This window comes from Pelodiscus sinensis, chromosome 14 (genome assembly GCF_049634645.1).
Source record: "Pelodiscus sinensis isolate JC-2024 chromosome 14, ASM4963464v1, whole genome shotgun sequence".
In the NCBI taxonomy this organism is placed as follows: domain Eukaryota; kingdom Metazoa; phylum Chordata; order Testudines; family Trionychidae; genus Pelodiscus; species Pelodiscus sinensis.
In genome coordinates, this window is record NC_134724.1 from 11,681,946 (window position 1) to 11,709,674 (window position 27,729).

The 27,729-nt window shown below is 40.7% G+C and overlaps 1 protein-coding gene across 11 annotated transcripts in view; it reads right to left on the reverse strand.

The window, feature by feature from the left end:
* MCTP2 (multiple C2 and transmembrane domain containing 2) overlaps positions 1 to 27,729 on the reverse strand; it is a 182,641-nt gene that overhangs the window by 68,886 nt on the left and 86,026 nt on the right. For all 11 annotated transcript variants that reach the window (XM_014575411.3, XM_025186568.2, XM_014575410.3 and 8 more), the window contains 4 exons: positions 17,887 to 18,073; positions 16,890 to 16,983; positions 10,111 to 10,213; positions 7,856 to 7,958 (listed from right to left, as the gene is read on the reverse strand). In XM_014575411.3, coding sequence (XP_014430897.2) covers positions 7,856 to 7,958; positions 10,111 to 10,213; positions 16,890 to 16,983; positions 17,887 to 18,073 — 487 coding nt within the window. The remainder of the gene's footprint in view (positions 1 to 7,855; positions 7,959 to 10,110; positions 10,214 to 16,889; positions 16,984 to 17,886; positions 18,074 to 27,729) is intronic.

Sequence of the window (27,729 nt, forward strand, 5' to 3'; positions counted from 1 at the left end):
GCTGTCAATGAATACTGAATATTACATCTAGGTAAAAAGGGAATGCGTTTTACGCACACACACACTTCTGATCTAAATTTCAACATGGCAGAGGGTAGGATCCCTGCAGAGAGCTGGTTAAGGCTGCTCCTTCAAGACCCTTTGTTTTAGACCTTGATTGGTTCCCACGACGGAATGCCTGCATTGTTTGGGAGAGCTGGTTATGTGCAAGATTGCCTGTAACAGGTTGATTTAAAGCTTAGGGCAGGAAAGTCTGACTTATTGATTTGCTCCTTTTTGTAAGGTCTGAGGCCAGATAGGATGGTTTTCCTAGACAATTTGGTTTTAGGTAGACCAATATGCTAGAAGAAAAAGATTCCTACATCATCACAGCTTGGTCTATTTCAAACGACAAAGTAATGTCTAAGAAAAGCTTTGAACAGAAAATTTGAAGAATTCTCAGAACCAAAAGTTTTCTTCAGTATGATGTACCTGCTCACCCTATTGTCTACACACACACACACACACACACACACACACACACACACACACACACACACACTCACCTTACAGATTTTTTTCTTCATTCCTAAAAAAACATGTATTCAATGGTATAGCTCAGAGTCCCAGTTTTCTGCTTTGCCCAAGAGTCCCTGTGTGTTTACTTGTAAGCTCTTCCATCAAACAACAAAACAAAACAAACCCCCTTCCAATCCATAAAGAATCCATAAAGCTTCCACTTCATCTTCTTTTAAATGCCTTTGACACTCACTCACCCTTGTTATGATGCATACAGAAGAGTTATCTATCTACTACAGTTACTGATACTGATGGTAAAATTTCCTTGTATACCATTATTCTCCTAACTTCCTCCTCCCTACCCCACCCTACTTGCTTGTTTACATTCACAGGTAACACATTGCCTTTTAGTTTGTTAGCTGTCTGAGGCAGAGACCGTCGCTTTCTCTAAATTTGTAATGCACCTAGCATACAGGGTCCTAATACGAGTGATGTTGCTAGATAGGCTGCAATAAGTAAGTCAGTCCTAGGATTATTAAACATAGTAATTCATCTAAAATGCCCTATTCCCCTGCAAGCTTTACAAGCAAAGAAAGCGCCGACTTTCCATTGTCACTTCAAGAGCTGAGGCAAGACCTGAGACTAGAGATGGTTGAAAAAAACCCCAGAATGTCCATCTTGTAGGAAATTCCAATTTTTGTCCTGAAGTGGGACCAAAAGTCAAAATATTGAAGTTTTTCATAAAATGGAAATTTTCAAATGTTTCATTTCCAGTTGGCTTGAAATCAACCTTTGTCCCATCTGAGCTATCAATTTCAAGCACCTGAAGCCCCCCTTTTTTTATGTCAGCCAGGCTTTCCAGTCAGCTGACACCATGCGATTCCCATAAGGCACTACTACAGTTCAACCACACATGTACTCTTCCAGAAAGCATGAGGCACTGAATTACAACTCTCCTCAGGCACTGCAGTAGTTTAGGAGGACACAGATAAACATCTAACTGCCCTACACAGAATAGTTTAAGTTGGACCTACACATGTATTGATCCAGGTCAACCTGTTAGATTTTCCTGATGAAAGGGAAAAATATCAGGAAATTTTCCATGGGAAAATGTTGACTTTCCCATAACAGCATTTTTCCATCAAAAGAAGGGAGAGCATCATGCCATATTAAAATGGACACTCATATTTGCCTGTATTTGTTGCTTTCTTGTCAAACCAATAGAAACTTCTTGCTTGAGTGAACTGAAGAACATGATCATCTTTGGCCTCACCCTTCATTTTTGGGGGGAGAAGGCATCTGTGGTGTGAATTTAGTCCTTGGACTGATCTTTAGACATTCCTGCTCTAAGTATTCAAGTAAGTACGGTCAGGCAGATTCTGGAACCTGCGATGGCCCTTTCCTTGCTGTTCCAAGGAGAGCATACTACGCACTTGAGAAATTCACTCATTACAAAGAGCTAGCATTACACTGCTACCTCCACCCAGTTGCCCTCCCTTGTAATGTAGGAATTATGTGGCAGAATTATGTCAGGGAGGGGCTGGGGTGGCTGGGATGCTTTGTACTCGAAATATTTTGGATTACATGGCAGCCCATTGGTGATCACAGGGAAGCTGACACAAAATAAGGCAGCCTCAAGGGTTGCTCTAACTTACGTTATGCTCCATACCTGAAACAGCCCAGAGTTGCAGATATGCACCTTTGCAACCCCGCACCATGCCATGACGTACCTCCCAATAATTTGATTTTATATCTGAGCTTGGATGTCTCCTTCAAACCAAATGAGAACTAAGGCATGAATCCATTGTAAAGTCCTCTCTCAGCTTTCTATCCATCCAGGCCAATAGTGCATTGAGTTTCTCTCAAATGAATGAATATATTTACAGAATGGTTCTTGTAAACACCCTCATTTTGTGACTGAACATGGTATTGATGTTGATTAAGCAACCCCCTTACTGACTGCTTGAGAATTTTAATGAAATAGTTAAACCAATAGTTCATATAACATACAACACTGAGAACACGGGAACCTTACTCAAGAAAGGAAGGCCGTTCTTTGTTTCATCTTAAAGAAACACGCTTTAAGTTAGGTGTGTTTTTTGTTTGTTTTTGCACTGAAGGAAAACATTACCGTGTATTCTCCTTTGATGCAAATCCAATGTCATATCTTCATGATATGACTCAACACAGCTGGGCAAAACTCTTGTACATCACCACCCTTTATTTAGGCAATGGGTAATGTCTACGGCATTTGGGACTTCTGAAATTCTTCCCCCTAATGCACAAGGTCATACAGTTGCACTGAGCAACATAGAGTGCCTAGCATAAGAAACACATGGCATTATTCAAAGGCAACTTCCCCAGGGAGAGGGCATGGTAAGCCACGTATTCAGCCCACTCACTGCATGATAATACAACTGTAGTGTTACATCTAGTGCTTAATCCTGCAACACCAAGCATTACTGGTCAAACGCTAAGTGCCCTCAACTCCCAAGGGAGATGGGGCACTCAGTATCTTGCAAGATCAGGTCCCTATGTTCTGAATCGGAGACATCTCTTAGAAAATTAAACCTCTGAGACATTTATGTTAGTTATTGTCACTGTGCTGTTGGATACTGAACCCATTTGGTTATTTGATGAGGATATTTTACAGACCTTTTCCTGTTAGTTAAAGGAGTGCAGCTGGAGTGTACATTAAGCTGATAATGCTACAGATAAGAACATTCCATCCTGTGACATAATACTTCATCTGACGGCCCCTCCAACATTGGGATATTTTATATATGACCATTATACTTTGCTTTCAACTTCATTGAAGCACATTACATGCTTCCATCTTCCATATAACTTGCATCTTTGTATAATATAGACACCTCGGAAGCAAAAAAATGAAAACGACCTTATGGTCTTTTAGTAAGAAGCAGGGGTAAAAGGTAAGAGGGGTAAGAGAAAAAAATCATGGAAAAACATTCTCTTAGCCAAGTTCTCCTGCGGATAGGCTATATAAAGTACATACACTGTATTTGGTCCACAGTTTGCTGCAACATACCAAGCTTCAATTCCTCATATTGTCGAGCTAGATGTTATAAAATTCCTTATCTTTCATTAGTATAATTTTTTTTTTAAACTTCAAATGCTTTAAGCTATAGGTGGGGAACCTATGGTCCATGGACCAGCTCTAGCCCATGGCATTCCTGGATCTGGCCTGTGGTGAGGCTCAAAGCTTCTCCTTGCAGTAGGACAAGCCAGCCCTCACACTTCAACCCAATGGCTGGTCTCCAAGCCTCGGTGTCCCCTTCCCCTGCAGGGTTGGAGTGTGAGTGCTCTCTCATGGCAGCCAAGTCAGTGAGTGTTGGGTCTAAGTTTTGATTTGGGTTTTTTGTTTGTTATTTTATTTTATTTGCCTTTTACCTGTGTGTGGCCTCCAACTGATTTTTATCTGGGTCAGTGGTCCCTATCTCAGCTTTAAGCAATGCTGAGATCCTGTGTTACAGTCGCATTCAAAGAACACATGCTACAGTGCATGCAACACTCAAAATTAAGCCTAGTCTTCATTTCAGTGCTAGATGCCAGAACTTCACAAGTGCTGATCCAGACTCACTCTGACACACTGTGGGGATTTGGGAAAGTCAAAACTTCTGCATACAGTCTCCTCATCTGTAAAATGTAGATGATGCCTCATTCAGTGGGACATTATAAACATCAGTTAAATTTTCAAAGAACCAAAGAAACGGTAAGCACTAAATATTATTGCTAGAGCTGTATAAAAATCCACAACCAATAATTTGATCAGCAAATGTTGCTTTATTCATTTCACCAACAGAAAATGAATTTGAGAAATGCACACACAATTTGAAATGATTGACAAATTCTTTTTTGAACTCTTCCCTCTTGCCATATATTATTGTGTCCATTTCTAAATTGGATGATATATGGAACAAACAAATTCAGGGTGAAGTGCAAATGTTAAATATCACAATGGAACATGAGAGGCCAACTGTTTTTTAATAATATTTGTGCCTTTAAGCTTGAAATTCATTTGTGAGGAGCATTCACAATAATTAAGCATGCACACTTGATTTTGTGCACAGCATCAACCTCAGAAAAGACTGAGCACATCTGAATTAAAATATAAACTCAAATTTGAATATTTGGGGAATACTCCCCACCATATGCACACAGACTGAAGTCTATTTTTATTAAGATGAGAATTTCTGTCACCCATAATTATCTACAAGTAAATGCATCTCATCTGCAAACAGGTCACAAGTAAAACTCATGCATTTTTAACCAAAGAGATAGAAATTATTGTGAAATGATTTTTGGTTTTCGCCAAGGGATTTAATGCCAGGCAACGCTTAAGCCAAATCATCTACAAACTAGACTGTTTGTGGGGTTACCAGCCACAACTCCACGGGATTCCAGCTATTGCTCTATTAAAGAGTTTAGAGAATGCACTCAAATGTATGGACAAAGTGGTAACAACGTTGGGTTTAAAAAAAAAGGATACTGATTTCAGAAAAAAGGATACTGATTTCAGAGACAGGAAAACCGCAATTCTCTGACTGAATAGATTAAGTTAATAGGTGCTAGACGGTTTTTAATCAGAGGCAGAGAACAGTATATTTACACTAGATTTACATGAAATAGGAGGCAGAGAAGTTTGGAAAGGAAAGAAGAAGTTCAGTTGGCTTGAGACAGCATAAACAACTTTTTTTTTTATTTCCAATCTTGGACAAAGAACGCAGCCGGAATGGGGTTTGGACTTTACCACACACATTCACAGTCCACTCCTATGCCTTATTACAGGCTTCCTGAGGGATACTCAACAAATGCCTATAAAATCAACAGAGGATCCAAATCTAACATCTCCTCACTGTGAGCCCACACAGCCTGCTGCCAATCATGCAGACCATTTGGCAAGCACAGGTTCTGCAGGAGAGCAGCTGCTCAAGCCACTCGCTTCCAGCAACATCAGGGATATGAGGACTTGGGGGGAAATTAACCATGCTATCAAAAATGAAATAAAAGATGTTCAGAGTTGTTCCTCCCTGTAAATATCAAATGTTTCTTTACATGAAGCCGACTTTAATATTGTTGTAAAATTGCAGCCGTCAGTGACTCAAGCCACTAAATAAATCTTCAAAAGGACTCATGGAGTCACGGGAGCAAAGAGGGGGCTGCAAAACTGGCTGTGATTCCAATCTGAGACTGAATGTACATGGATATGTAGTACTTGAAGCACTTTTGCATATTATGAGATTATGTTCATAACAAACCTGCTCCAAAGCCCATTGAAATCTATGGAAACACTCCTTTGGACATCAGTGGGCTTTGGATCAAATGGTAAGATTTACTAAAGTAATGCATTTAAACTCCATCCATACCATTCTGTATTAACTCCATTTTTCATTCCCACAAAAAGAGATAACAGAGGATAGAAGGGAATTAAAAAAGGGGGGGGGGGAGAGAGGAGGAGCTCATTTTAATCCATCAGAATTTTCTGTTTCCAGTTCTTTTACTTAAACCGAGTTTTTCATAGTTGGGTATCTAAAATTTTGCACCAAAATATTTAGCTGCATAAATAAAAGGGGACCTGATTTGCTTGTTTCTCACAGCAACACTCCCACTGCTGTACATATCATGTACATTGTAATGATAAATCTTTTAAAATATTAACAGTGATATAGTAAGCCATGTAACACATCCCCCACCATCTCTTAACATATACAGAGAGCAGAAAAAAAAAGTTATACTATCCACTACATCCGTACTGTGGCTATGTTAACATTGTTGCTGGAACTAATGTTTTTCAACTAATGTAGAGTTTTTTATGCAACTTCCTTGTTTAAAATAATTAAATTGTCCCTGTTTAATAACGTTCACATTCAAAAAGTCACAGGTAGGCTCAGAAGTTATCTAGGAAAGCACTTCAGTGCATGCTCAATTTTTAGCACACAGGTTACCCCACTGAAGTCAATGAGATTACTTCTAAGATGAATGTTCCTTAATTGGTTCAAGCAGAAAGAATAGGAAGTGCCATTATAAAGAGGGATGCCCTCACTGATGTTTGGACTGTGCTCTGTAATACAAAGCTCATACCAATGCCATGTTCCTGTTGCTTAATTATTTTAATTGTAATTTTTCCCTACCTTGCCTCCTCTCGCACACCTAACCAAGCCTATGGAACTAGTCCTCAGTGAGGACTATGTCCCAGTCAGCTTTAAAACACCAGCCAATTTTTGTTTGCTGTTAAATGAATGACTACAACTTCTTGACAATGGTGTTTGCTTCTGGTTTTCCTGCACTTCAAAAATAAAATAAAATAAAATAAAATAAAATAAAATAAAATAAAATAAAATAAAATAACAGCTAAAAATTTTTGATCTACTTTCTCCCCCCACCAGCACCTTCTGCAATAATAAACACTAAATAAATAAATACAAGACCAGAGATCAACATGGAACATTTCATACAAGCCAATAGCACATTAAAATAGGGAAGTGTCATGCAAGGTAATTTTCCAACTATAATATCATGAGTGTTTATCAATATGCACTGTAATATTGTTCAGCTTGTGTGTTGTCTCATTGTTTCCTTGTTTTCTCCCAACCTATGTCTGTATCCATTTGTGGTCTTCTGTCTTTTACTTAGATATTTGGGGCAGAGACTGAATGTCTTTTTGCTATATGTTTATACAGCGCCTAGAGCTATGGGGTCCTGATTCAGAAATGGGAGTTCCTAGGCAATACCATAATGCAATTCTGTTTCTATTCTTCCATGATCACCCTCTCTTCACATTTGCTCACAGAACAAAAACTGCAACTCTACATGGTAAAACGTAATTCTACTCAGCTGTGCCAACAACAACTACTTGCACTATTCCATTGTGATCGGCAATTACTTTTTTGGAGTAACAAGAAACAACAATGAACAAAGACATAGCTGAAATGTTACTATTGAAAGTTGATGTCACAAAAAGAAAAACGGTTCAATTATGTTTTCAGACCAAAGTGGCATATTGCACTGATGAACTAGTACTATGTGTATGAAATGCCGACAGGCAGAACTGAAACGGCGACATCTGGAGCTTAGCGCATGAGCCTCTACAGCTTGAGCTAAAAGTCAGGTGCCTCTCAGTTAAGGCTGTAGAAGAAACATTCGTTCTCTCTGTAAGTGCCTCTACATGGAACAGTGAACCACACCCAGTAGGGTATACATACGTACACATACAAACACCCTGCCCCAAAGGTTGTTTATATCTATATCTGAGTTGCTTCTAGAGAGGGAAAGAAATAAAACTCGCTACCAATGAAACCATCAATGTTCAAATGATACATATGCAAAGATAACTTACGGAGAGCAAAGGAATAGCAACTTTTCCAAGAAAATCAGGGGGTTTATCTCCATCTTCATCAAACACTGTCACTTCAAGTATATCATGGATATCCTTAACAGGGCTGGAATGAGAAGCACAAAAATTGGTCTGTACACATGCAGTCTGCTCCAGGAAGATCAGAGAATAGGGTTCCACTAATTAAGTCTGCATTACCTTAGAGCATAAAACCAGCATTTAATTAAATTCCAAAAATGAAATCAAACCAAGGCTATTCCCTATGCTTTTCTCACACATTTCCATGTGAAAGGCAACAGTTATTGCTAGATGGTGAGATTTTGTGTGTGTGTGTGGATGTTAACATTAATAGCACATAGGAGGGTGGGCAAGGTGAACATGAAAAAAGCTCAAGTCAGAGTTTAGGAAGCCATGTGCATATACCAAAAGAGGCATGTCAAGAGGAAACCTCTCTCATTTTTTCTGACTTGAGCAATTCTCCTTATTTTTAAATTATTCAATTCAACTGATCATCAGGATCATTGATAAATGAGAGATTCATCCAGGGAAACATTTGTTTTTGTGTAAGCTTTATGTTTAATAACTATAGGATGGGATGGAAAGGAGAGAGGAAAGGAAGTTTATCCACAGATAAACCCTGCTGTGATAGCTGCAGCCCATATTTGCAGATGCACACATAAATTTTGTATCTAGAACCCTACAAATTAGAAAGTATCCCCAGATTTTTGTTGCAGATGTAGACACAAATTTTGTATCCACACAGTGCTCTATTTATCTGATTTTGTAAGCAAGCTGTGAAATGAAGCTTGGGCGTACACACAACAAATCAGACACTTTTAAAGAGTTACAGTAGTCTCAAAAGGTTGAGAGCCACTGTCTTATAAGATGAGCCTCAAAAAGCTGCTAGTCTAAAAGACAGCTAATTCCAGGAACATTCCAGCTACAGGTCCATAAATTAGGAGTATCCATCAAAGACTAAGTTTGGAACCTATTGTACTAAAAGCATAAACTAAAATACTAATTCCTCTACCAATTTATTGCAGAAAACTCATTAATCTCTTAGGCTGATAAAGGGAGACAAATACCTACATGATATCCATTTACTTTTCTGGGCTCTCAAATACATTTAATGACTATTTACATAATTCATACTGCTATCAGAACTTGCCAGAGGTGTTACCCCTACATTTGTTCAAAGTTAAACTGAAAGATACCATCAAAATAGTTGTACACAGGCTATTAGCAACGTAAAATGTCCCAAATTGTTCAGACAACACTGTGACGGGCATAGTTCAGGAACCTAAACAGAACAGAAAAAGAAAACTTTCCAATCTGGACCAAGCATAGATATGTAAGTTCAGGATAAATAGTAATGGATCTGGAGCTTCTTCAGAAGAGACAAATGAGGTAAGGAGAGTTACAAAAGGAGACACACAGCCTAAGCCAAAATTCCTTTTAAACAGCAAGAGCGAGGACTACCAAATTCTGTATACAGCTTCCTCTTATCATAACTTAAAGCCCTTTTAGGTTTGGTTGTGGCAGGAAAGTGTCATGTGTCTGGAATAGGATTGCTTTTCATAAAAAATGGAACAGAAGAGACATAGAATCACCAAATCAAATACAGTACTCAAAACTGACATAACTAAGTGAATGTTGAAAGATGAGCAAGAAACATAGGCTGAACCTGGAATAGGACTGCTTCCCAATAAACCTTATAGAAAATAGATAAAGCAAAGAAATTTGGAGGAGTGATCTGTTTTGACACCGCTAAATCAATGCTTAAGATTTAAAAACTAGAAGACAATCTTAGTGGAAAGCAAATTGTAGCTTTTTTTTGTTAAAGCATAGTGAATGATAAGCATTTATAGGCATTAAGAAAAAAAATATTCTTGATGAAATTCCGATTTTTAAAAAATTGCTAAAAAAATTAAACGGACAAATTTTAACAATTTTTTTTAAGAAAGACAAAATAAAAGTTTACTTTATTTAAAAAAAACCAGCGTTTTTGAAAAATACGATCATTTAAATAAAGCATGTATATTTTCCTTTTATTTTAAAAGAAATGTAATTAAGGTAAATACCCAAGAAATGCCAGGTAAATCTTCTAGTATGAGATAAAACTCAGTCAACCACTTCATCCTAGGGAGAAAGTGACACGTTCCAAACTTTACCTGTTGTTTCCTAAAATACATGTATTTTATCCTAAGGCTGCTCACTGTTTTGCATTCACATCATGTTTCCCAATGCAATTCACTTACAAGGTAAAAACTGTGTTCCACTCCGGGTTGAGGTTTTTGTAAACTGTATGGGTCTCAAGTCTGTCGTTTCCCAACTCTAACACACAGAAAGGGTCACTTTTACCTGTGGAAAGAACAGGTTAAAATACAAAATAAAACAAAGAAAGGTAATATGAATGTAGTTAGTTTAGTCTTTCTGAAGTCAGGTAGGGAGGAGGAGATGGGTAGGTCAAATAAAAGTCAACTGCACTAAGGAGACTGGACATTGCCTTGGATTACTAAATTACCACCACATACTAAATTACCACCACAACCTATATGTATTCACTGTTTTCCTGTCTGAAACTTTATCGAAGCACTCTCTATTCTAATTCATGTAGGCAACTTGTCCTAGTAACAGAGAACTGAATGCTTATAGAGAATAATCTTTAAATCTTTGGTGACTAAGAAAGATCATTTTTTATGATGGTGATTGATGTGCAATAAAAGAGGAAGTGCCATTCTGAACGTTTCCGCATTTACATATTATCCTCCACGAATGATCACAGGTTATGAACCATGCAGGCTTTTAGTTCGGGTTATAGAAATGTCAGGACTTCAGTTAGTTCATTTTGCGTTATCATTGGCTGAGAATTTTTTTGCCTTTGCTTGTTTTGTGAGGCTACATGTACTCAGATGATATTATGCACCGGCAAAGTTTTGTGAGTAGATCTCTGAATCCGTATAGACAGCCAGTGACTTCAGTGAGAGTCAGCTCAGAACAATGGACTCAATTGCTGGATCAGGTGATGGACAGCGTGAGAAACTGATTCAATGGAAAGTTCTGTCCAAAAAACCCCACGTAATGAAGTACCCAAGCAACACCAGTAAATCTGCTAGTAGTAGCACAGACTGGGACACCACTTCCCACAACTCCCATTGGCCGAGAACAGTGATCCGCAGCCAACTGGAGGTGCAAGCGCCCATATCTGTAGAGGCGCAGATTAGTACAGTGGTGGCAGCCTGCCAGGAACTAACCCAGTAAAACCCAGCCCACAGGCCAGTTATTGCCCACCCCGGTCTTACAAAATCATATTTATCTTTAGCTCAACTACAGGCATTCTAGTCTTACTTTTATTTAGTTTGCTGTGCACCTCAGCCATTGAGATATTTTAAAAAAGAAAACGGACATTTAAGCAGACTTGTATTGATTTTTTAAAATGCGGTTATGAATATATTAACCGAACTGCACTTTATAAACAAAAATGATGACAAGGTCTCTGGTCTGAGGTGTTTACAGCCTAAGTAGTAATGTTTTCCAGTATCTAAACAATGAAGATTTCCCAGTCACTCTTGGAAAGTTTTAATTATCTCACATTTTAGTAGAGTCTACTCTTTTACCTCCCTACCTATATCTTGCAACCAGGTACAAGTGGTTAACCATGAAAAGAAACTACTTCAAATGCAAAATGGTATATGCCAAAAGACAGCCCTACTCTATAATTTTGTGTTCTGAATACCGGTTTTTGGTCAGTGAGCAAATGCCGTCTTTGAGCAGAATGCTCATGTGCATACATAAACATCCAATGAAGCAGAAAAAGTAATTTCACATTGACAAAACTACTGTCTAAGAATGTATGTAAAAACAGGAAGGCTGAAGCTAAAGTAGTTGGGGTTGACAAGGCTTAGACATAGTTAGCTCTACATTTTCAATATGGAATGGGACGCTGTAACTGGTCTAAACTTGGGTCAGACAGTACCTGCGTTTTCAGAATGCTGTTTCAAGCCAGAATCGCATGCAATAATGTACTGTTCCGATTCTCATTATTACTGGAGGTTGAAAACTCAAATTTGGTAAACTGTACAGTACCAACACACAGCAGCCATAACAGAAATACCAACCACACTGAAATCTGACCTTTATTACTGTAGTAAGTAACAAGGTTTAAAATGGTATTGTACATAGAATTGGATAATTAGTCTGCAGAAGTATTCCCATCATTGAATCATTGTGTGACTGAGAAAATAGGCTACATGCTCAGACTGTTCTTCTGTTAACTCTTGGAAGCCTATGTATTGTTTATTGTCTCCTTGATTATTTCTATCAGATATTTAGCTGGACCTTAAATGACTTTAAATAAAAATAATAATAAATTGGAACACTCTCCCAGGCACTCCTTATGAAGGGTTCTATTATGGAAGCATATAATTGCTGCACTAATCATTTATGAATGGCTCAGAACAGATAATTAATCTTTAGCCTCATTTCATGAACAGAAATTTCTGCTATTTTTGCCTAAAATGGCTGCATCCTTTTGCAGTTTGGCAGGTCTATTACCACATAATACTAGGATATTTTCAGCACTGCTATTGCAAAACAATTTGTCAGTTGCCTCATGAATCAGGCTCAGGCTCCAAGCGTGGGTTATTTTGAATATAATGACAGTCTGAGTAACCTTGCACTGACATGGGATTTCATTCTGTGCGGCGCAAACAGAACGTGTATGTGTGTGTGTGTGTATGTCAGACCCTTTATGAAAAGTCTTCCAATTGCAAAATCAAGATCCCCAGAATCTCGTTCTATGTTCATTATCCACACATAAATGCACACACTCCTGTTTAAGCATTTAGGGAAATGAGACCAAATCCATTGCTTCTATAACTCCATTGGCCTCAGTGGAGTTAAACGAAGGATGAATACAGCCAAGATCCAAATCTGTCCTTGAGCAAGTCTCCCTGTAATATTCTGTGTGTTTGTACAGAGAATTGGTCCCATAGCTTATAAAAGCTTTTTTTACTACAGTGCATTTAGCCTTATTAAGTTTACTAATGAAGAGCAACTAAAGTAACTAATACACCAATAAAGGCTTACATACTGTAGCAACCCTTTATCAGTCAGGTGAAAGGCCAGCTGAGGAAACTCAAGATCAAAGGCAGAGCTTTTGACTCTCATAGCTCTATCCTGGTCATTACTGCCCATGAACTTTTTTTTATATTTTTAATGAAGCTCAGCACATTACTCCTTTCAGTTATTCAGTGCATTGCTAGTATATAAAAAAGTCCATTGCCTGTTCCCAGGGGGAGTGGGACTACACTTAAGTGTAACACTACTTACTGGATAAATTTTTGAAAATGTGGTATAGTATCTTTGGTTTGGAGAAATACTGTGCTGTTTAGAATAAGAGATTGGCCCGAAAAAGGGCCCCTGGTAGGACCGACAATGCATTCTCTGTAGTTTTCTGCCTCTCTGATTAGTTTAAAAAAAATTTCCATGGTAGACATGAGAAATGTTCTATCTAGGTGGTATCTTTAACAGGGCATACTTCAGATACAGGTTTGTAATGAAAATATCTTCTGATTTTTTTTTTTAATGTCCCAAAACATCTGCTCTCCTCAAAAGAGGGCAGAAGTTATTTTTCCTATTAAGAGAGAAACAGATATTAAGTGTATTTTGGATCAGATTTGCTACTCAGGCTACAAAAACAACTGTTTTTCTGCAAAAACCCACGGAGCGTCCACACCTCAAGCGCGTTTTTGCGTAAGTAAATTTACTGTAAATCAAAAGAACAGAGGTGCTCTTGCCACAAGAACTTTTTGCAGAAGACCTCTTCCGCAAAAAGCTTTTTGCACAAGAAACCTGCAGTGTAGACGTAGCCTCAGTTGTATAGGAACTATTGTTCAGTTTTCCAGCAGAGATAAACCTTTGCTTAAAAGGGAGCATTGACCCAGACATTCAGACAGCCTAGGCAAATGCTTAATTGGGTACTATGTATATGTGTAATGTTAAAGACTCTGAGTATTTCTATAATTCCATTATTTAATTAATGGGCTCACAAGTGGTTACTGAGACACAGCGGTTGCTGAGACAAGCAAATAGCAGCTGAATTAGGGATGTAAACGAGTAGTCAAATAAGTCTAGCTTATCAGGGTACTCAAGTTGACTATTTGCATTCCCCCCGACCCTTGCTGCCTCCGTACCAGAGGCAACAAGGGAAGGAGCAGGAGCTGGGGGGAGCCGGTTCCACTCAACACAGTCTTCATGGTGCAGAGGGGGCCGTGACAGGGGAGGCAGAGGTGCATCTGGGAACCTGGTGTTAGCAGGGACTGAAGCAGTCCCTGCTCACACTGGGTTCCCCACTGCAGCTCCCCCCTCCTTATTGATTAATCGATAGTTGATTAATCAAAATTTAACATCCCTAAGCTGAATCATGGTCACTTTCTAAATCCTTTTTCAAGACTTATTTTCCAGATTCATGTTGAAAGACGGAGGAGCAAAATAATGCCCCAGCAGCCTAACTCCTCTCTAGTCCATGTAATGAGGGGCCACATTTTTGCACCCCAAAACAGAGCTACCTTCCATTAGCCTGCCTCCCATTAGTTAGCAAACCATGGTCTCAACAGTGATGAGGAAGGATTTCCCTAATAATGCATGTCACAATTCACAAACGAACATTCACCTCAGCAAAGGGTACAGCCTGCAGTAAAGCTGATGTTAAAAATTAACATGATCTAAAAAAATATATATTTGAAGAGCTGACAGGCCTCTCTCCAATCCAGTATATAGGCATGTTAAATAACAGGTATTTGAATTGTCGTGTAACCGCATGAAGTCTTTGCGATGACATGACTATTCAATAGTTCCCGGGCGTGGAGCTGGCAGCCAATGTGCTCCCGGCCCCACACTCGGGGAGCCCCCTCGCACCCTGCACTGCTGCCTCTGTATCTGATCAGAGGTATCAGAGGGTTCCCCGCCCCCCCTCAGCATCGGCTCCGCCGTGCCGCCTGCCCCAGAGACAGAGGGAGTTTTTACGTTTTGTTTTGGTGTGTGACACTGCAATATTACAGTGATCTAGCAGGGAGTCAAAGGCAAGGGAATGGGACGACTCCTTCCAAGGATTAGGACCTTTTAGTGGCAATATGAATGACATGTGTCAGGTTGTGTTATCATAGGTAGTTCCTGCTTTGCAATAGCCAGAACATTACCGATGAGTTAATGGCTGTCGTTGCCTCCGTTCTAGGGCCATCAGAGTCAGGCCTGGCTCTCTCTCCAGCTGGGGCTTAACATACTAGGGATGGAAGAAACTAGTCAAGTCCCCGATAAGCATATGCCTGTCGAGTAGTGACTCGACTAGTCGCTTTGCCTCCACCACCTCTGCCTCTTTCAGATGGAGGCAGCAAATTGGGCAGACGGAGCAGGAGCCGGTGCTGGGGGAGCCGGTTAAAAGCCGATTCCTGCCAGCATGGTCTCTGCGGGGAGAGGACAGGGCAGGGGACGCAGAGGCGAAATGGCGTGAGTGGGGACTGAAGCAGCTCGCTATCCCGACTGCTGCTCCTCTCCCTTTGTAATATACAAGAGCCGTGGGCACAGTTTTCCCCCCCTGTGAAGGCAGCTCTTATACATTTCAAAGGCAGAAGGGTAGTGGGATAGCGAGTGCCTCCCTTATCGACTACTTGATTAGATGATTAATCGAAATTTAACATCCCTTAGAACACTCCTTGGCTCATACTTCTTTTTCTTCATGTAAAACATAGTTACACCCCACCTATCAGCCACCAAACCAGGATGGGCTGTTGCTGAAAATGGCATGCAGTGTTCAAGCCTGTTAACTGGGGGAGGGAGAGGGCAGCAAAAGGGCAATTGCCCTTGAGCCCAGTGATTCAAAGGGGCCTGGAGCTACCAGCCATGGCTACAGCAACTAAGAGAAGGATGATGGGGTTGGGGAGGCACACCACACTCTGGGTGGTGCAGAGAGCTGGCACAACCCCGCCCCTTCTGCCCAAAGCCCCACCCTTTCCATGAGCATGGAACTGAGATTTCTCTCCTCTTTTCCCCCACAATACTGGGGCTCAGACTGGCTGTTGGCTCCCCTGGCAGGGTTGAACCCAGATCATTTAACTCTGCTCCTCGAGGTGTGCTTCTGGATTAAAGATCGCAAGTACAAATCACAAATTATAGAAGTAATAATAGATCGCTTGACTTGCGAGAAAACTAGTCTATATTAGAGCCATGAATGGGTGAGGCAGGGAGGGGAGCATAGAACTTCAAGAGACAAGTAATAACATTCACATTGTGTACTATACAGCTTGGGAATGCATAATGGCTAGAAGTAAACTAGTCACAGACTATAAAGAGTTTTAGTTTGTGATGATGGAAAAATAATTTTCCTAGATAGTCAGATGTGACCTAGGAAGACCTTGATGCCACAACAATTTGGTCACTTTAGCGTTTTTGCTTCAGACAGGAATCTCAGGTCGTTTTCCATCTATACTTGACATCAAGTCTAAACTGTACTTAATGAGCTGGTGTGCTGTGCTGGTGTGAGCACAGGGCTAAGAGTTAGATCCAGGGATCCCTTCTCTAGGTGGATAATGTTTTCCAGAAGATTAGTTCCAGTATTAGAGATAGGTACCAGGGACAGTACTTCACCCAAACATCCCACAGTTCAACTCACAAGAAGCTTAATTTACTTAAGTTATTGGGGGAAAAGGCAAACCTTACAGGACATGCCACTCAAATATGAATGGAAAAGCTGATCCAGTACAGTGGGTCCCCAAACCCTGTTCACCACTTTTATGCCACATAAGCCCTACATTGGGAACTTAAGCAATGCATAGGGCTTGTGGGACCTAGGCATGTATTTTACTTTTATAGCTTTAAAGAGTGGATGATACACAAGTCTTACTTTGCTGTGCTAGACTCGTGGTATGGCCTCATTGAGTGATGGATTCACTAACATGTACTACATCTCAAAGGCACTTAACATGGCATCAAAAACACAGCAGAAGAGACCCACAATAAAAAGAAGGAAGACACTTAATACCTGAAAAATCTGCTGCCAATAGGTCTACTGCCTTTAAAACTTTGACCTGTAAGAAGCCTATGTCCTTCATGTCTTGAAGGGAGTTCTTTATACACTGAAAAAAAAATAGTGAAGAGACTTTTTAAAATAATAGTTCAGCGAGAGGAGTTACTTCGACTTCAGTTACAAAATGTACATTACTGAAGTAGCGTAGCATAGGTTGACTTACAGATTTAGTGAAGACCAGTCCTTAATTTTGGTCCCTGTCCTCACTGATCAGTGTTTCATTATCAGATAGATACTCATTCATACAACTCTACCAATCTTCAGTATACATGAGCTTAGTAGTTAATTTAGGCAAACAGATTTACAGGAAACAAGCATGCTTATGCACATATTTGAATACTAAAATTGCATTATTCTAAAACAAGGTATAAGATATACTTAGAGAGGCAGCATTAAGCCCATGGCTAGAGTACTGAATTCAGAGTCAAGGATCTGGGATCAATTCATAGCTCTACTATTGACTAAGTCATTTCACCGTCTGTGCCTCAGTTTCCCTGTCTATAAAATGGGGGTGATAATGTGTATCTATCTTATGTAGCACTTTAAGGTCTATGGTTTAGTATAGAAAATACTAAATATTATAATCAAGCTTGAGCTTCCCAAAGTGAACAGACCAGAGCATGTTGCCAGGATGAAAAAAGAATTGTAAACACTATTCTCGCTTGCTCTCTCTCATTATGATTTTTTAACATTCATGGTCTCTCATTTTCTAAGATAATGTCTTAATGTAATTCAAGTTTTCAAAAGGGAAATGTTAGTTTAAAAACTGCCAAATGCAAACAGCCAAATTGCTAGAGGCTAACTGCTCTGTCAATTCACTTGTCACACTAAACATAATTATGGTGTGTGATACCTTTTTCCATTAGAAGCTGTGTTATTACGACTGGGACAGATCGTCTTTTGATGCAATTTTCAGTATTTTTAATAAAGTAGAAACAAAACAAAAACTCACATAGCGCTGGGAAATCTGTTTCCTTTCATTGGGGTCTCCCAAGGGGCAGGCACGCAGATCAAAGATAGCAACCCCTGAACAGGGGGTAACAGCAATTAGCATTAGCAGAGACCCCAGATGCTTCTCCATCGGCACTTCTAAAATATGAGTTTGCTTGGTAGGTAGTGCAGTAATATCCACTTTACACCTAGAACAACGATAAAGAGGATTACTTTAATAGGACAAAAACAAAAAACAAAAAAACAACCCACACAGACTTGTAAAATGTCATTTTTTAACCCATCATTAATGATCAAAAGGTACAAATGAACTAAGTTTAGAAAACTAATTTACTTATCATCTGGGCTGTTTGGTCAAGCGGGGGAAAATGAGGGGAGGGGGAAGCTAAGGAATGAGTAAATCTAGTTTGTTTCACTTGGTTTCTTGTCAGTTTCGCTTCCTGGTTTCCCTTCATTAGCACAGGTATAGAATACTAGGATTAGAGATAATACAAGTTGGGGTTTTAAATGCAGCTCTACTCTCATCCCTCACATAACTTCTTTTGATTTCTTTAAATAATAAATAAGAATAATGTGGGTGGAAAAACAAAGTCTAATGTTGTGTGTCAAAAAAAAAAAAAAAAAGCTTCTTTAAAGTCACAGACTTCATTTTATGCTACATGTATGCCCTGATCTTCTTTACAAACCTTACTAGATCAAGGCTTCAGTGTATCGTTATATTTCCCAGAGGGGTAGCGTGGCTTGCAGGTATCCTGCCAGCTCATAATGCACATTGTTATAGTCTCTGACACTTTTGAGGGGGGAAAAAAAAAGAAAAAAAAGCACACATTAATGAGAGACAAGAAAACAAGAGACCAGGTTGGGGAAAGCAAAAGAGAGTTTGCTGGAGAGCCTGGAAGCAAATGGTCAAATGTGACAAAGTCTATACACCTAGCACCGCTAAATGCCTTCTATTTGGAAGTCCAGTAAATGGAGTGGAACTTTCAGGAAGCTCTATTAGTTTTGGCATTTAAAAATAAGGTGAACAAAAGTTTGCAGTTAAAAAAAAAAAGCAAAGAAGGAGAAGCTTTATTTCCACGGTATATGGGGAGTCACATTTCTCAAGCGGATATGGGATGGATGATAGAATTCTTATTCCACTTAATGCCTGCCGACAAGTTTTTATTTAAACAAAACTTGTTAAGGTGTTGTCTTAATAGGCAAAAATTCCACAGGGGTCCCCTAGGTGGGGTTTCTTCTGGGTAAATGGTGCATGCACTGTTCCTGATTGATCCCATTCCAGTTGTAGAGCTGGAGCAGTTTGTACCCATCTGCTATAAATTGCATGGTTTCCGCTCTTTAACAGCCTATTTTCTGGGAATGTTCGGAAAAGCCTCCCAAAAACATTTAAATTAACACACACAAAAATCTAACCTAAGAAGTAAAAGTCACTGGTGTGATGAGAGCGAAAGCCATTCATTTGCTCTGCATTAGGACGGGTTTATTTGTATAAGATTCTAACTACCAGAGTCAGTGGACATGCCTTTAACTTGTTTGAGTTCTGCTTAGTTCACGGTGTTAAACACACAGCTTGTTGTAAGTTTATTCTTATTGATAGCACTCAAATGCTATGGAAGAGGAAACAAGATAACCCAGAAAAGAGCATCAAAGCGCCACATGACTACACAAAAGGACAAATTTCAACCCATTTTCCCAGTGCAAGAGATTGTATTTAATGCTCTTTGCTACAACTTCAGCCCTGGAAGGAGAGGAGGTGGGGGAGGAGAAACACAAAGACATTCTCTTCAACTCTTTATCACTTTGACCCAGAAGATCGATATCACCTTGGCCATGTTTTCTGGTTGCTTTTCAGAGTCTATCAACCTAACACCTCTCCTAACTAAGCTTAGCTACAGCTTTCATTCAATACTGGTAACTATATGCAGAACGTTGCCAAACACCAAAAACAAAATTGAGAAAAAAAAGCTGATATTGGTTTTTCTCCAGTCTCTTTTATTGATCATAACTTTAGGTGCTACATAGAAGAATGGTGGGGTGGAGTGGAAGGGTGGCCATTACTGGAGAGAAAGGTGACAATTTCATCACAAACTTCTGTATCATAAAAGTAGAGTTATATTGAGTTCCAGTTTGTTTTAGTTCAGGTTGACTGTTTTCATCTAATCAAAAAATTAATATCTACAAAAGGTCAAAGAGTAGACTGAGTGCAAGGATGTAGGGAGGGAGGCAGATGAGGAGGGGAAAGCTGCAGGAGTAGTGTAAGCATTATTTCCTCAATTCTATGGAAAGTAACTGACTCAAAACATCTGGGTTCACTCAAGTTGCCGGTATGCCTTGTCTATATGTGGTATAGTTTTTCCTAAGAAATTGCAAACAGGCTCCACATCTGCACTGGCAAATGGCAAAACTCTTAGCGAATTAGAACACTTAATCTGATTCATTTGAGTTGTTTAATTTAATTGATAAGACTGCAAGAAAACATCTTGAAAAATTAATCAAGAATTGAGTTTAACAGATGACTGTAGTAATTTCTACACCAGCAATCAGCTCTCGATTACTACTACTCTATTACTATGTTTGGCGAATTACTCTCACGGAGCTTCTCTAACACTCTGGAAACCACTTTTTTTTTCACCCACTTATGTTACACATGTGAGTGGAACGTCACCATTACGATTGATTTGACATGGAAGGAGTTCAGATACTACCATGTTGGGCAGCATCATAAAATCCTGGGAAGAAGCATCATATGAGTAATACTAGGTAATTCAATTGCTTGCTCACAGTCAGATCAAACTGAGAGCAAGCTACTAAATCTACAAATTTAGATTATGCTTTTAGGAGATCCCCCTTCAGCAAAGTCCCTAATATAACATTCCTGTGTAGTGGCAAACATTTTTTTACTGGTCTCTTTTCCTCGATTTACATTTCCCCAGTTCTTAGTTCAGCACTTGGATCTAATCACCTGTCTAAAATGTACTGTTGAATCTGTCTCCCCCTGAGTTACTACACCTGTCCATGTTCGGCAGAAATACGGATGTAACCTACTAATCAGCATGTGTTACTCATCCCCTCTCTGTTCCCTACCCACACAGATTGAGTGTGTTATGAACTCCAGCTTTAATCAGGGGTGAGAGCAATTTTTATATGAGGGGTGCTGACAGCTGTTGTACTCAAACTGGAAACTTCGCATATAATAGAAACTACTTCAAGTCAGGGTGCTGCAGCACTCCCTGCATGCCTCGTTCCCTCCGCTATTGCTTTAATTTCAGCTATAGAAATTCACTTGTTTAGCTCTGGAAGTCACTGGTTCAATCCCTGGTACGTTGCCATCACAAAAATCACATTCCCCCCCCCCACACACACACATCCCCCAATGCTACGCATTATATACAAAAGCTTCAGAGAGGTAGCCGAGTTAGGTAGCCGAGTTAGTCTGTAACTGGAAAAACTTCTAACACAACAAATAGTCTAGCAGCACCTTAACGACTAACAAAACATGGAGATGGTATAGGTATAGCAAGCTCTGAAGAAGTAGGTTGTGCCCACAAAAGCTCATGATACCAGCTACATTCTATGCATGCATCCTATTTCTCTCTACCAACCAGAGATCTCAAACTCCCGTGTGTGGGAGCGATTGTGCAATCTGATCCAGAATGCTGGGGGGTGGGCAGGAATGTCCATTGCAGGGCCACCATCCTCCTGCCTCTCCCCCAGATACCTCATTACCCCAAGCACACAACTCTGGGGGTCATCAGAGGGGCATGGGAAGCATTCGTGCCCTCTCCGCCCCATACACTCCCCGTGGCAAAGGAGCCATGGGAAAGCAGAGCTAGCGCACACATCCAGTGCACTCCACTTCTCCACAGCACCGAGGGCTGCAACTGCTGCCACTGCACGGCACCAGACCCTCAGTGATCCCTAAAGTGGTGTGTTCAGGGGACTGAGTACTATGAGGGGAAATGGAGGGAGAGATGACAAGAAGGGGTGTGGTTTTGGGGGCAGTGAAGACAGTCCGGGGCTAGATTGCTCAATTGCACCTAGAGATTGAGATTGGCCCACAAGCTGGGAGTTTGAAACCCATCACCAGGTCATCTTCTGGCTGTAATATACTGAGACAGGTTTCGAAGAATCACCCCTCGGAACTTTTGTAGTCTGAATACTTCTGCGTCATTCAGTTCTTTGCCCCCTTTTGCCTCTTGAGTTCCATGCTCATTTGTGATTTAATATAATTGGCAGACATCTGATTTTTACTCACCGTGACTGAGCTTCACCTCTTACTCATTACCACCACAATTTACATTAATATTTTATACTGCAGGCATCTCAGAACTTGACTAGCTTATACTCCATAATCTCATGAGTAAAAGAAAATATGACTAAAAGATGAGCCTTAATATTTGGATAGGGATCTCAAACGCCACAAAGGCCAGGAGTGTTTGGAGGCAAGTTTTGCAGTCTCTCACTCTAAAGCATGGGTTCCCAAACTGGGGGGCGTGAAGAAATTCCGGGGGGGGGGGGGGGCACGAGGCAACCAAGCTCCCCTCCCCATCAAGTTTTGCTGTCCCGGTCAGTTCCTTTTATTTTTGTTGGGCTCAAGTTTTGCGGGGGTGGAGGGGGCGCACCATGAGGGTTTTTCAAAAATCAAAAAGGGAGCGTGATGCTGAAAAGTTTGGTAACCACTGCTCTAAAGAGAGGTATTTTGTTTCTGAACTCTTCCTATAGTTTGGTAGAGCTCAAATCCAAGGTTTCGGTCCAGCTTTAACAGCCTTACAACTCAGTACCTACTGCACTGCTGTATAATTGGATTGTTTCTTTGTGCAGAGATACGACTGGTACTTGCCAGAGGCATCCCTACTCTCTTATTTAATGGCTTATAATGATCTTTCCTTAAGTCTAGCAATTTTCCTAAACTCTATTTCTAGAACTAAATTTGTGTAAAATCAACATTTTACAGTCTCTCTCTCTCAAAGCGCATTCCTTAATGCAGAAACATTCTCTTCGAATTTGGCATAAGCAATTTCATTCAGCCTAGACAGATTCTGCAAACTTGAACAGCTTCATTTATTAACCCATCAAAGTCATCTTCTGCTTACAGTTTGCCTTTTATCCCAATGGCTACAAAAACACTCAACAATGTAACTAGCAGACTAACTAGAAGAATCATTTCACCCACCACTGAAGACAGCCCCCTCTGGGTTCAGTGTGGCAGATGAGCGCTACAACACTTCGCATACAGTTTCCACCTCACTGTATACAGTATATGCGTTGAAATCTGTGGGTTCAGGATTTCACCACATGTTCTATTAGGAGTGGGGTGCTTCAGTGTTAAAGGACATTTTATTTTTTTTAGATCCAACTAGCACCTCACAGCCAAAATGGTTTTGAAAGAGCAAAGGGGATTCTATTCTGGCTCCCTCATTGGCAACAGCATGGTTAACAAAGTCCCAGCGGAAAAGCCAGATTCTGCCCTTGCTCACAACTGTGCTGTTTCACTGGAGATATCTGGGTTGCACAGTGGGGAGAACAGAATTTGGAGACAAGGGAGGTTACACAGGCGCAACCCAGGGTAGAATTTATCCATAGTTTTTTTTCTTAATTATGGATAAAGATACAAGAGCATGAAGAACACAGAATGGCAAGTGACTAATTGAGACAAAACAACATGGCAAGCTTAAAATGCTATATTTTTCAGCACTGGTTTTTATATAAGAACTGTAGATGAACTCTTCACAAAACACACATTATTTACGGAGTGCCAGGTTTTCCTATACGGTGTGAACAAACACTGGCATTACACTTCCTGAAAGAGTGCTGACCTATACTTGGAATCCCCCTTCTAGACTCTCAACTGTAGATTCCTATTGTCTCTACATTGCGTTTCTATGGAGAGTATTTCCCTTCACTTGGAAAGACAAAAGTCCCCCACACACACTCTGTAAATAGTGAAAAATATCCAACAAAACCTTTAGATCATACATATGCATTTCTTCTAATGCAGAAATATTTTCTAAAGCTATTGTTTTGAAAAATCATTTCACTGAGGAATTCATGCCTCAACAAATAGTGAGCTTCACCTGCTGAAAAAATTACTTGGGTCTTTTTCCCTTGTATGCTAAAAGAAAACCAAGAGGAGAGGAATCCTTTGAACATTAAGGGGACTAGGCCAGATAGGAAACATACCAATATTCGTGGCCTAACTAGTACAGAAAAATCAAGAGTAATGAGCACATATTCCTTGCAAAATAAAAACAGATTCTTCTGTAAACATTTGTCCATGTGATAAGAAATATATTCAGCAGAAAGCATTTCCTGTTCTAGGAAGCCACAAATATGTGTGTGGCCAGAGGGCATCATTTCGGTTGGTGAAGAGTTTCAAATTATTTGAATAAATGAAGCAATAAACTATTCCTACTAGTTATTCTCCAATGAGTACCCCTAAAGCATGCTAAATTCAATGCAATTAAAGCCAGGACCCCTGGCCCAAAGAACAAAATGTACAGTAGCTCTCCAAAAGGGCCATATTCTTTAATTTAAGGTACCAAATGACACACACATCATTTAAAAGCTTACTTTATGTATGTATGATGTGAAACTGTCAAGTAGTGACATAAGCACCTAGGTCAGGTGATACAATGGTACCCAAAACAAGAAAATAATTTTCTGCACAGTTCCCAAAATACTGCAACAGGACTATGACTATAGTTATTGCCAGTGTTCCCTGTAAGCTGCGCAGTAGCACAGCTTCACAGGTGATTAATCGGTCCTGCCCAGTCAATCAGCTCCATGCACCAAGTCCTGAGCCTCTGACTGGGCGGGGCTGGTTCATCACCTGTAAAGCTGTGCGGCCATGCAGCTTACAGGGAATGCTGGTTATTATCATTTTAATTAATGGCATTAATTAATTTCAATGCCTTAAAATGGTGTTTATAGCTCAAAGCTACCCAAGGACACTATTACAAATTTTCATTGGTTTCATGTGAGTATTTTTTCCAGAAATGGTAAATCCATTTAACATGTAGCAAAAAGTCTGTGTATTGTGCAGTGTTGATTAGGAGAGGTATCCTGGATCCGGATGCAGTATATGGCTTCTTCAACCCAGTCAAGAAATCAGACATCAAAATATTTGCTAACATGCCCAAGACCACCAAATTTAAGTCTGGAAAGGAAAGGACGATCAGTCCAGAAATTGTTTTCCACAGATGCAGAAATGACGTTTCAGTGGTTCATAGTCATCCAATAGGACGTGTGTCTATGTCCTTCTTCCATGATGATGGAACAATGAGAAGAACAGAGAAAGCTGAATTAGGGCATCAGCTGGAAGTTCAATGTGAAAGAGTCCATGAGCTAATAGCATGCAACTAAGAAACCGCAGTGTACATCAGAGATACCACAGCTGCCATACAAATGATGGCTAGAGATACGTTTACATACAGTGAACTGGCTGCTGAATATAAGAGGCTAATCCTTAAGGCTACATCTACACTGCATACTTCTTTTGGAATAAGCTATTCCATATTCCAAAATAAATTTTCGAAGTAGCATGTTCACACTACAGGGAAGCCTTGGAGTTAGTCCAAGGTGGGCTTCCCTAACACAGAAGTGCTACCTCGATTTAGAGCTCGCAGGTAGCTTTGGGGAGTAATTACTTTGAATGGCCGAGGGGGAGGAACTATTTCAAAATAGCAGCAGGGGAGCGCCCACACTACTGCTATTCTGAAATAGCTATATCAGAAGAGATGCTATTTCTTGTGGAATGAAGTTTACAGAATCTGGATAAGCTGCCCGTTATTTCGATATTATTTTGAAATAATGGAATTGCTGTATAGACACTTGCAAAGTTATTTCCAAATAATGGATGTTATTCCGAAATAAAGTTGCTGTGTAAACGCACCCTAGTGGATTTAGCACAGCTATTTCTGTAACTGAAGTCTTTGACAGGTATGATAAACAGTAACTCTGTGAAACTGTAGAAAGATAGTGCCAGTCAGGTTCTAAGGTTGGATGCAAGAAACACCAGGTGATTGGTGAATGCCCTGTGTCTCCAATGGAAAAAAGTGTCTGAAAATGGCATCCAGCAAGCAGCCGCTTCTCAGATTTCACTGTGAAGAAATGTTCAAAATGCACCTAAGAGTGTAGCAGCACAATGGATGCAAACATCCTTCTTCCTGGAGGCTTTTCAAGTGATGACATAGCAAAGTTCATCACTGGCAGAGGCGTTATACGAGCCCAAGGCTTGTACTATACTCAAGAGGAAGATGACACATGGATGCTTCTGCAATATGGCTTCAGTGTTCCGGGGGGGGGGGGGGGGGTCAGTGTCAAAGGAACCCTACTATTTTAGTCAATAGCAAGGACCAAAACATCTGTATCAGTTGACCTATTTCCAGAAATGGAACACAGAGAAAGGTGCCTACAGGTTGGACCTCCCTTGTTCAGCACCCTCAGGACCTGACATCCTAAATGAAGGAATTTGTCAGATAAGGGGAGGTCCTCTGCCCTGCCACGGGCCTGCCAAGACGTTCCCCCTCCCTGTGGTTGGCTCCGCTACGGCCCCACTGACATCGGGCTCCAGCCTGCAGGGGTTGGACTTGGGCTCCAGCCTATTGGGAGCTCCCTAGCTGCCATGGCCCCACTTCTCCCCCGCCTGACCGAGGATCCCTGGGGACAGGGCTTGCCAGCTGCCCTGCTTTTGCCACTCACCAGTCCCGCTGCTGCCCTGCCAAGTCAGGGCTCCTCAGAAACGGGGCTCGCCAACCACCGCAGCCCCGCTTCTCCTCTGTCCAACCAGGAATCCCCAAGGACAGGGTTCACTGGTCCCATTGCTGCCCGACCTCAGCCAAGGCTCCATGGGAAAAGGGCTCGCCAGCCACTTCTTCCCCCACTGAGCTGGGGATCCCGTGGGATGGGGCTCACCAGTCCTGCTGCCATCCCGCCTGGCCAAGGCTCCCTGGGGATGGAGCTCCCAGCCGCCAGGGCCCTGCTCCTCCATAACCAGACCGGGGCTCCCTGGGGATAGGGTTTGCACCTCCAGGCACTGGGGCTTCCTGATCCAGCGACATCCGTGGTCCTGAGAATCCCAGATTTAGGAGGTTCAACCTGTATTTCAATCCACATCTTATCAGCACAACTGGTAAGGGTTGCTTCAGGCCTGTACGTGCATTTTTTGATGTACTCACCCCTGACTCTGCAACATATTTCCTGCTGTCCACAAAATAAGAGGATGTGACTGTCATCCCTATTCAGTATTGGTGGAAAATAATCTGTAAATATTGTCATAACCAATAGAGCTTATCACTTCAAAGATCTTGCCAAATGGGAGAAAGTGACAGGCAAGCGACAATTTGTGCAGCAATGAAGTTGATAGCAGAGCTGAATGACCAAAGGGAAGTGGCTAGATTTGTGCCTCAAACTAGCCACTAAAAAGAACAAGTCGCTGGTCAAACTCTCGCCATATGAGAATACTTTTGATAAGCACATCAGAAAAGCATTTTAAAGAAGATTTGGATGTCTTTGAACATAGGGAAGCCAGATACTGGTTCACCGCTGCAACATGGATAGAAAAATGTGGATGATGAAATACTTTTCCAGGTTTGTCAAGGGCCCAGTGGTATCTAAGCTTCTACAAAACCTTTTGTGAATGCACCAGGGGAAGTCACTGCACAACCAACTTAGTTTTCAACACAATCTTCCCTGCACAGAATGCAATGGAGATTGTGGTAACCCACACACTCTTAACAGAGATCATAGTGATGAAAGATACAATGGTAATGAGGTAGAGTAGACACAACACTAGTGCTGTGACATGTCAGTGACACCTGTAAATAGGTATTAGATTGTTTTAACC